This window comes from Vicia villosa, linkage group LG5 (assembly GCF_029867415.1).
Source record: "Vicia villosa cultivar HV-30 ecotype Madison, WI linkage group LG5, Vvil1.0, whole genome shotgun sequence".
NCBI lineage: Eukaryota > Viridiplantae > Streptophyta > Magnoliopsida > Fabales > Fabaceae > Vicia > Vicia villosa.
The window spans coordinates 130,697,136-130,708,632 of NC_081184.1; the positions used below are offsets into that span (position 1 = coordinate 130,697,136).

Genomic DNA, 11,497 nt, shown 5'->3' on the forward strand with positions numbered 1-11,497 from the left:
CCAACAACTATCGACAAAGACAGCGTCTTCCATCGATATAATAATTAAACACAATAATACAAATATATATTTTAGTATTAATATAATGAACAGTTTTTATTTAGTAGAACTTATTTCGTTAATATAATATAATATAATAGGAATAGTCCATTGGTGATGGCGTGCATAAGCCATCATATCGATCATGCATTTTATTGGTCTTAACGGCTGCATTTGAAATTTGTAGGCATTTGACGCCCACATCGGTTCAAGATTAATTGCAAGGGAATGTTAAGATCAATAATGATGATTCCCAAGATATTAGCCTTAAGTGCAGCGCATAGACATATAGAGGCTTCGAGATCAATAAGACCATTGATGAGGTTGCAACAAGGCTTAGTATCTTGTCCAATCCCTACGTTCACAATATTCAACACATTGGCACAAACACTCAATCTTCCTATTTGACAAGTAGGTGACGTCGTAGGAGTTATCTTAGGCGGGGGTGTCAAATATCTTGGTGGTGGTGTGGAAGGAGAGATCATAGGGGGTGTTGCCGTAGGACTTGGCGGTGGTGTGGAAGGAGAGACTATGGGAGGTGTTGTCATAGGATTTGAAGGGGGTGCGGATGGATTTTTCATAGGTGGTGGTGTAGTAGGACAAGGTGGTGCGATCGTCATAGTTGGTGGGGGTGTAGAAGGTTGCACGGAAGGAGGTACCATAGGTGGTGGTGTCATGAGATGGGGTGGTGGTGTCATTTGACTTGGTGGGAGTTTTGATGGAGGAGGTGGTGTTTTGGGATGAGTTGGTGGTGTCTTAGGATTTGGAGTGGAAGAGACAAGGGTTGAAGCAAAAATAAGATTAATGCAGAGAATTATAATGGACGCAATAGTATTGTTTGATTTCATTGTGCAGCTACGAGAGAAACTGTTGATTGCAATTTTAAATGAGAAATGTATTTAGTTGATGAATAATTTGGAGAAGTAAGGTCCAATATTTATAGGAAAAGATTTTGTTGTAGGTACAAATTTTTTTGTTAGATAAGATACTATAATTTGTATTATTTAGAGAATTAACTTCTAACTAACTATCCTTTAATTCATCTTGCCTAACTATGAAAGAAATATTTGACTTTGAGCGAATTGAAGTTATGTCTTTCACGGCTACAAGCATAGTATGATGTCATTTTAAGGGACTCAAACGATACAATAAATAGTTCATTTTTGAAGAAGAAGAATAAAAAACAAACAAAATAAATTAATTTAGTTCAACTTGCTTTGAATTGAATTGATATATTTTCTTACTAGTTGCTCTTGCAAATAAATACAATAAGAATCTTTGTAAAACGCCATGCAAGAATAAAACAAAGTTGACATTTTACATCGGAAACTTTTGAATCACCTCAATAGTTAAAAACATTTAACTTATAAGAAGTGGCAGTTAATTCTTTAAAAAACTATAGTTTGACTTTTATTAATAAAAATGTAATAGAAAGATAAGGATACAACAAATTGATACAAGAAAGTAGTCAAATTTAACAAATGTTAATACAAGAACCTAAAATAAATGACGAATTGCAAAATAAATATCCTAACATATTCCATTATATCAATTCAATCCATAATTAAGATATAATTTTAAACTATTCGACCGAAACATTTAATTTGCAACATTCTCTTTTTATATAATTCACTTTAGCAAAATTTAAATCAACTAAATGATAGCTAACATAAAATATATTTGATTTCATTAATATAATTTTTCCTATATCTTCATATAAACAAACGTAATAAAGAAATTGCACCTTAGAAGAAAAACAATCACTTAAAGAAAATGTTGACACAATCCTCAATTCTATTGAATAAAAACATACATAAGTTGTCAAAGAAAAAAAACAATCAATCTACTAGGTGTCATAAACAATGTGAAAGGCAAGGTCCATGAAAGAGTCATCTGTAAAATGTAGAACAAAACAGAAGGAAATATATGTCATAAAACAAATTATTGTAAAAATAATATGCCAGTGCGTTTCCATTTTTATTTTACTAAATTAATTCTTTATTAGGTATGTGTCCTATTATTGCTAATCTTCCATCATATTGTATACATTTCGTTACATTTTGTAAAAAAAAATTCTTTTTTGCACTCATAAACAGTTATAAACCAACAACTTCTTCTGTATAATATAAATCACACACATTTCAATATGCTCTTTATTTTATTTGAAGTTCACTCATATGATTTTTATTTTTGATATTTATTTTAGTTCGATTTTCAAAGTCTTAAAGATATCAATTCTAAAAAAATAGAAGCATTGAAATCGTAAAACTTGTTCTATATTATTCTAAATCATAATTTACTTTCTGTTAACGACTAGTAGAAAAATGCAATATTTACACACAATCGTTGACTATCAGCGCAAGCCACCTGATATGTAATGTAGTTTGGGAAATTGTGAGTTTGGTTAAGCATTGTTAAAGTGTTGAATGTTACACACCAATTTTTACATAATATAATTTCTATATACCGAACTTTTTACGAAAGGTCAAGAGTACGTCGTTAGATTAAAATAAAGGCAAATGGAAACTCTAGCATGAGGTTACCGGCCGCGAAAGCGTGTAAAAATAAAAAGGTAAATTAATCATCAACATAAAACAACTACACAAAAATAATTTTCCATTTAATTTCAATTTTTATCATGTTTCTACAATTTACTTACTTATTCTTATATATTTATTTATATTTAACCACGTTATTCATCAAGTTAAACTTTGTAATTATTCCTATTGATGAAACCGGATATTTATTTCCATTCTTCTTCATGCCTTTAGCATAATAATGTCAAAACAACATACCGAACCTTACCTTCATTATATAATAGTATATTATGATGATTTAGGATTAGTTCCTTTGTCCTAATTTCTAAAATAACTTTCTAAGTGTATTTCCATATTTAATTTTTCATATAAAACCATTAGTTTTGGAGTTGAACTTATTGAATGATGCATAGCTAAACGAATGTAACAGTTTTGCTCAAGGGTCTAGATTAACAAATGAAACGGAAGAAATAATGCATGTGAATATAGGATGTTTCAATTATTGAATTTTAAAAAACTTATTCAAAATATTATAAGCTCTTTAAAAAAGTTGTCAAAACGCTTTAACTAAACTTATTGTAATACCCCGTATTAAATTAAATGCTCTAATGTTATTAGCTGACACCGAGGTTTTATTAATTGGTACATTAGAGATACTTTTGGACATTTGAGTTAGTAGTGTAACTTGAGATATTCCTTATATCTTTTCCTTTTGGTTTTCTTCTTCATTTGCAACAAAAAAGAGAAAGTTAGAGAGAAGAAGTAGAGAGAAGGAGGAGCAAGAAGAGAAAGGAGAAGAAAGCTTGGATCTTCATCATTTCTCCGTCGAATCGACTCATCTTCGACATCAACGACTCATAATCGAGGTGGGTTCTAGTTAGAAACTTATAGCTTTTGATTATGGATGGAAATCATAAGTTTTGCATTTTGGGGTTTTCTATAGAAAAACCTAGGTTTTGAATCAAACCATGGATGTTCATGATTGAGTGTTGTATATCCCAAGTGTACCATGTATGAGTTGTTTCTATGCTTTAGTATGATTCTGGAACAGGTTTGAGTATGGAGATGGTTGGATTAAACCATGGGAAAGGCAAGAAAACAGATCTGAAATTTCTGATTTCGCGCGCTTCGCGGCACGAACTATAGGTAGCGGCGTGAACCATGCAGAAGAAGTTTGGGGGTTTGGTTCTGTCATCAGTACGCGGCGCGTTCAAGGGTTCGCGACGCGAACACTATGAGAATGTTGTGAGGTTTGCCACTGCCTGAGGTTCGCGGCGCGACCTAGCTGTTGCGCGGCGCGAACTGAAGGTTACTTAGCCAATTCTTTAGTTTAATGAGATAAAACTGTTTCGATCATAACTTTTGAACCATAACTCTGTTTTAATCACCGTTCGAAGTGATAGGAAGCTAGAAGCGTGTACTTTCTAGTAGTGTAGGTTTTGGGAACAAAGGGAGAATTATTTAATCGAGAGTCGGGAATTGCTTGATTACTTGGGTTGGTTTTCGTTCGAATTCATGAGAACGTTATGCTTTTGGTATGATGCTTGTGTACTCTATAATTGTTATTGAGTTCTATTGCAGGTGGATTAGTATACCTTGTTATATATGTTTATATCAAGAGGGTTGAATAACTTCATTGTTATGTGAATAAAAGATAAGTGAGGAAAACTAGGGTTTGTTAGGTATGTGTATCTTAACAAAGAAAACCTAGGATGAGACATTATATGGAACATACGTGTTTAGAATCTTATGAGGAAAGGCTAACAGGCCTAGTGATTTGCGTGAGCGATCACCAAAGTATGAAGGGCTAACAGGCCTAGTGGTTTGCGGAAGCGATCACCATTGTATGATGTATTAATCGGAACCGTTGTATTTCTTTATTTCTTTATTTTTCTTTTGAATGCTAACAGGCATTCTTCGTGTAGAGAGGCACTGTGCAGAGAGGCACAAATAATCTTGGCAGGTTTGATTCCCGCTTTTGTGTACGAATGGAACCTACGGGTAGAGACTTGTGATGGTGTACGGGCCATGTGAAGTGACGATTCATGGGGAAAGGCTCATGAGTCCGAATCCATTTCGTATGTCAAGATTTTTCCAAAGGATCCATGACTCGTGCCACCTCCTAGACGTAGAAGGGGACGGGAATATGGGGATGCCTTGGTATTGGTTTCCGATTAATAATCTTGTGTTGAGTTGTTGAACTCTAAGTATGATTCCATATAATGTTAGTATGAGAACTCAAGGTCTAGTTCCTTTTATGACTTGAGACTTATAGGTTAGAACCTTGTAAAGCCGAGAGGATCCATAGGATAGGGAACTCACTGAGATTTTGTATCTCACCCCATTATATATTGATTTCAGGTGCTACAGGTTCCGCGAAGGGTAAGGAGAAGGCAATTTGATTCCTTATTCCTTATGTTCTTTGGTATGGCGAAGCTTCCGTTGTGGAGTTCTTTTGAGATCATTGTTTGATCTAGTTCTTAGTATTTTTATTTTTGAACATCTTGTATGTATTATGCCATTGTGTAGGACTTTTGTATTAGGGCATTAATATGTATAATGTGTTGACTAGGAACTTATTGGTATTTCAGTATCAAATACTTGGATTCATGTATATTTATATGATTTGATGCATGTAATTATATATGGGTGTTACAGTTGGTATCAGAGCAGGTCGTATCCTCGACCTAGCCATGAGATATTATAAGTGTTTCCTTCTGTCCAAGATGTGTTGGGTTCCCATGATTTTTGTTGTGTTATGACTATGGTATTAAGCCTGATCAACTTAATCCCATTTTCATGACCTCCAGGAACATGGTGGACGGACGCAGGACTCGTGGTTGACCCCCACACTCAACCCCCACAAGTGAATCAACCGAATGGCGGTGAGAATATTTCGTGGCCCCAGTTCATGCAACAGCAGCAGAATCAGTTCATGTTGCGGATGATGCAACAGATGAATGGCGGTCATAATGTTCCAGTGGTTGTACCCGAAGCTGCAGGTGCGACTTATAAGGATTTCATTCGCATGAATCATCCGGAATTTCATGGTGGATTAGATCCTATTAAGGAACACGAGTGGGTGGCCGATGTGGAAGGGATCCTTGAGATCATGCATTGTAGTGAAGAGGACAAGGTGGTGTTGCTTCTCATTCTCTAAAAGGTCCAGCTATGAGATGATGGAAGAGTGCTTCTGCGTTGATGACTATTCAAGAAGTACATAAGGAGTGGGTTAATTTCAAGACCACTTTTATGGAGAAATATTTTCCTAGTTCCCAGAGGACTAAAGAGGAATTGGAATTCCAACAGTTAAGGCAGGAGAATATTCGCTGGCTACTTATACTGAGAAGTTTGGAATTCTGGCTGCTTATTCTAGGCACGCCGGGTATGCTCCTGATGAGAGTTGGAAGGTGGACCAGTTTCTGTTTGGTTTAAGGGCTGAGATTTCGCATAGTGTGTCCTAGAGGGAGTTCACTACCTATACGGAGTTGTTGTGACAATGTTATGTGGCTGAGACCAGTTTGAAGAAAGTTCAAGCTGAGGAAGATTTGAAGAAGAATCAGAATGAGAGAGGAAGGCCAAGCTAACAGTTTCGGCCTAGGTCACAAGTTTTCTAAGGGAAACAAGTGTAGGGTTCTCGGTTTAGTGCACCTCCGGTGTGTCGTGATTGTGGTAAGAATCACCTTGGAAGGTGTAACCTTAAAAAGGGGTGAAATGTTTTTTTTTACTATTGACAAGAAAGGCATGTGGTGAGGAATTGTCCTCAGAATAGGAATCAAGTACAAGGAAGAGGTACTGGTAGATTTTACACCATGGATGCTAAGAAGACCAAGAGTGATAACTCTTTGATTGCGGGTACGTGTTTCATTAGTGGGCATTCTTGTTTTGTTCTATTTGATTGTGGAGCAACACACTCTTTTGTGTCATTACAATGTATGAAGCGACTTGGGTTGCAAGCTACTCCTTTATTTTCCTCCTATGGTGGTTACTACTGCTATGGATGAGATGGTCGAGACACCGTTGGTGTGTGAAAAATTGTATGTTATCTGTGAGTGGTAGGAATTTCCAGATTGATCTTGTTTGCTTACCACTTAGGAAGGTAGATGTTGTTTTGATTATGGATTGGCTTTCTGTTAATTCGGTTTTCACTGGGTGTGAATAGAAGTTAATCATTATTCCATCTGAAGAAGCTACCCCGAAAGATGTTTTGACTACTATACTAGAAGGTACGGTAGGCATGATTAATTCTTGTATGAGAAAGAGAAGTTTGTTCTGTTGGTTCTTACTAAGGAGACGGGTGACAAGTTAGAGGTTTCGCAAATTGCTGTTGTTAGAGTTTTCCTGATGTTTTTCCCGAGGAGGTCACTTCTCTTCCTCCGGAAAGGGAATTGGAATTCTCTATTGACCTGATACCGGGAACGGCTCCGATATCCGTTTCTCCGTATCGGATGGCACCACTTGAATTGAGAGCATTGAAAGGGCAATTGGAGGAGCTGATGGATAAACACCTTGTGCGACCTAGTGTCCCACCGTGGGGAGCTTCAGTGTTGTTAGTAAAGAAGAAGGATGGTGGGATGAGACTATGTATTGATTACCGTTGGTTGAATAAGGCCACCATCAAGAACAAATACCCTTTGCGAATGATAAACGACTTGTTTGATCAATTGAAAGGAGCCTGTGTATTCTCGAAGATTGATTTGCGGTCAGGTTGTCACCAAATCCGTGTGAAGAGCTCAGATGTGCCAAGACTGCATTTAGAACTCGTTATGGCCATTATGAATTCTTGGTGATGCCTTTCGGTGTGACGAATGCTCCAGCTGTCTTCATGGATTTTATGAATCGGATATTCCAGCCTTACTTAGATCAATTTGTGGTAGTCTTTATTGATGACATTCTTATTTATTCTCGTACTCCACAAGAGCACGAAGAACACCTGAGGATTGTTCTGTCGGTATTGCTAGAGAATCAATTGTTTGCTTAATTGAGTAAGTGTGAGTTTTGGATGACGGAGGTAAATTTCTTGGTCACGTTATATCTCAGGGAGGTGTGGCGTCATTACTTGTATGGACTTCATTTTGAAATGTTCAGTGACCACAAGAGTTTAAAGTACCTTTCGATCAGAAGGAGTTGAATATGCGTCAGAGGCGGTGGATGGAATACTTGAAGGATTATGATTTTGACTTGAAGTACCATCCAGGCAAGGCAAATAAAGTGGCGGATGCTTTGAGTCGGAAGGTGTTAAAGAGGGCCGAATTGACGATGTTAGAGTATGCATTATTGGAAAATTTTGAGATCTCAACCTTCAATTTGTTTGGACCCAAAATGGAGTATTGATGGGAAACTTGAATGTTAATTCTATTTTGAGAAATGACATTCAACAAGCACAAGTGTCAGATGCTAAGTTACAAGGGGTGTTGGTTCAACCAGGGTTTACTCGAGCTACGGATGGAGTGATTATGTTTAATCAGAGGATTTGTATTCCGGACGATGCGCTATTGAAGAAAGAGATTTTTGATGAAGCTCACAAGGGTGCTTTCACTATACATCCGGGTTCTTCAAAAATGTATCAAGATTTGAAAGGAGATTATTGGTGGTCCGGAAGGTTAAGCAGGCACAAGATCGTCAGAAGAGTTATGCGGGTAATCGTAAAAGGCCCTTGGAGTTTATAGAAGGTGACCATGTATTCTTGAAGGTTACTCCGAGATTGAGGATGAAGGGACCGTTTAAGTCGAGAAAGTTAAGTCTGAGATACGTGGGACCGTATGAGATTCTAGCAAGGATTGGTGAAGTAGCTTATCGTTTAGCTTTACCACCTTCTCTATCAGAAATGCATGATGTTTTTCACGTGTCTCAACTGCGGAAGTTTATTCCCGATCCTCTTCAGCCAGTATTACCATATGCAATTGAGATAGAATCAGAGTTGACTTTTGAACCCTTACCGAGCCTCATCGTGGGAAGAGAGACTAAAGTGTTACGGAACAAGGAGATTCCTCTTGTTAAGGTTCAGTGGGATGTGACGCATCCGGGTGATGCTACATGGGAACTTGAATCGGAAATGTGGATGCTTACCCTCACCTTTCCAGGTAATTCTTAAATTCGAGGACGAATTTCTATTTAAGGGGGGGAGGATGTAATACCCCGTATTAAATTAAATGCTCTAATGTTATTAGCTGACACCGAGGTTTTATTAATTGGTACATTAGAGATACTTTTGGACATTTGAGTTAGTAGTGTAACTTGAGATATTCCTTATATCTTTTCCTTTTGGTTTTCTTCTTCATTTGCAACAAAAAAGAGAAAGTTAGAGAGAAGAAGTAGAGAGAAGGAGGAGCAAGAAGAGAAAGGAGAAGAAAGCTTGGATCTTCATCATTTCTCCGCCGAATCGACTCATCTTCGACATCAACGACTCATAATCGAGGTGGGTTCTAGTTAGAAACTTATAGCTTTTGATTATGGATGGAAATCATAAGTTTTGCATTTTGGGGTTTTCTATAGAAAAACCTAGGTTTTGAATCAAACCATGGATGTTCATGATTGAGTGTTGTATATCCCAAGTGTACCATGTATGAGTTGTTTCTATGCTTTAGTATGATTCTGGAACAGGTTTGAGTATGGAGATGGTTGGATTAAACCATGGGAAAGGCAAGAAAACAGATCTGAAATTTCTGATTTCGCGCGCTTCGCGGCGCGAACTATAGGTAGCGGCGCGAACCATGCAGAAGAAGTTTGGGGGTTTGGTTCTGTCATCAGTACGCGGCGCGTACAAGGGTTCGCGACGCGAACACTATGAGAATGTTGTGAGGTTTGCCACTGCCTGAGGTTCGCGGCGCGACCTAGCTGTTGCGCGGCGCGAACTGAAGGTTACTTAGCCAATTCTTTAGTTTAATGAGATAAAACTGTTTCGATCATAACTTTTGAACCATAACTCTGTTTTAATCACCGTTCGAAGTGATAGGAAGCTAGAAGCGTGTACTTTCTAGTAGTGTAGGTTTTGGGAACAAAGGGAGAATTATTTAATCGAGAGTCGGGAATTGCTTGATTACTTGGGTTGGTTTTCGTTCGAATTCATGAGAACGTTATGCTTTTGGTATGGTGCTTGTGTACTCTATAATTGTTATTGAGTTCTATTGCAGGTGGATTAGTATACCTTGTTATATATGTTTATATCAAGAGGGTTGAATAACTTCATTGTTATGTGAATAAAAGATAAGTGAGGAAAACTAGGGTTTGTTAGGTATGTGTATCTTAACAAAGAAAACCTAGGATGAGACATTATATGGAACATACGTGTTTAGAATCTTATAAGGAAAGGCTAACAGGCCTAGTGATTTGCGTGAGCACCAAAGTATGAAGGGCTAACAGGCCTAGTGGTTTGCGGAAGCGATCACCATTGTATGATGTATTAATCGGAACCGTTGTATTTCTTTATTTCTTTATTTTTCTTTTGAATGCTAACATGCATTCTTCGTGCAGAGAGGCACTGTGCAGAGAGGCACAAATAATCTTGGCCGGTTTGATTCCCGCTTTTGTGTACGAATGGAACCTACGGGTAGAGACTTGTGATGGTGTACGGGCCATGTGAAGTGACGATTCATGGGGAAAGGCTCATGAGTCCGAATCCATTTCGTATGTCAAGATTTTTCCAAAGGATCCATGACTCGTGCCACCTCCTAGACGTAGAAGGGGACGGGAATATGGGGATGCCTTGGTATTGGTTTCCGATTAATAATCTTGTGTTGAGTTGTTGAACTCTAAGTATGATTCCATATAATGTTAGTATGAGAACTCAAGGTCTAGTTCCTTTTATGACTTGAGACTTATAGGTTAGAACCTTGTAAAGCCGAGAGGATCCATAGGATAGGGAACTCACCGAGATTTTGTATCTCACCCCATTATATATTGACTTCAGGTGCTACAGGTTCCGCGAAGGGTAAGGAGAAGGCAATTTGATTCCTTATTCCTTATGTTCTTTGGTATGGCGAAGCTTCCGTTGTGGAGTTCTTTTGAGATCATTGTTTGATCTAGTTCTTAGTATTTTTATTTTTGAACATCTTGTATGTATTATTCCATTGTGTAGGACTTTTGTATTAGGGCATTAATATGTATAATGTGTTGACTAGGAACTTATTGGTATTTCAGTACCAAATACTTGGATTCATGTATATTTATATGATTTGATGCATGTAATTATATATGGGTGTTACACTTATGTCAGTTGGGAGTATATACATTATTCTAATTCCTTTCATGGAGTAATAACACTAGTGTTTAATAGGAATAAGAAAAATATAACTCAAGAATGGCTTTAAGATAATAAAAATATCTCATAAAGATCATACAAAATAAACACTTTAGAAATATCATAATATTATTAATAGATAATGAAGTCATTGAAATGCATAAACTATATGTCAACGAAAAATCTACTTCTTCATCATCTTTGACATCCAACAACTATCGACAAAGATAGCGTCTTCCATCGATATAATAATTAAACACAATAATACAAATATATATTTTAGTATTAATATAATGAACAGTTTTTATTTAGTAGAACTTATTTCGTTAATATAATATAATATAATAGGAATAGTCCATTGGTGATGGCGTGCATAAGCCATCATATCGATCATGCATTTTATTGGTCTTAACGGCTGCATTTGAAATTTGTAGGCATTTGACGCCCACATCGGTTCAAGATTAATTGCAAGGGAATGTTAAGATCAATAATGATGATTCCCAAGATATTAGCCTTAAGTGCAGCGCATAGACATATAGAGGCTTCGAGATCAATAAGACCATTGATGAGGTTGCAACAAGGCTTAGTATCTTGTCCAATCCCTACGTTCACAACATTCAACACATTGGCGCAAACACTCAATCCTCCTATTTGACAAGTAGGTGACGTCGTAGGAGTTATC

The 11,497-nt window shown here is 37.1% G+C and overlaps 1 protein-coding gene across 1 annotated transcript; it reads right to left on the bottom strand.

Moving 5' to 3' along the window:
- On the bottom strand, window positions 1-903 carry LOC131607361 (lipid transfer protein EARLI 1-like). Its single transcript, XM_058879375.1, has one exon. The coding sequence runs from the start codon at window positions 885-887 to the stop codon at window positions 201-203; it is 687 nt and encodes a 228-aa protein (XP_058735358.1). The 5' UTR covers window positions 888-903; the 3' UTR covers window positions 1-200.
- Window positions 904-11,497: the final 10,594 nt, after the last annotated feature.

Bases quoted from the DNA above. Each gene is read 5' to 3' on its own strand.
- LOC131607361 (XM_058879375.1), bottom strand. From the start codon at position 887: ATGAAATCAAACAATACTATTGCGTCCATTATAATTCTCTGCATTAAT.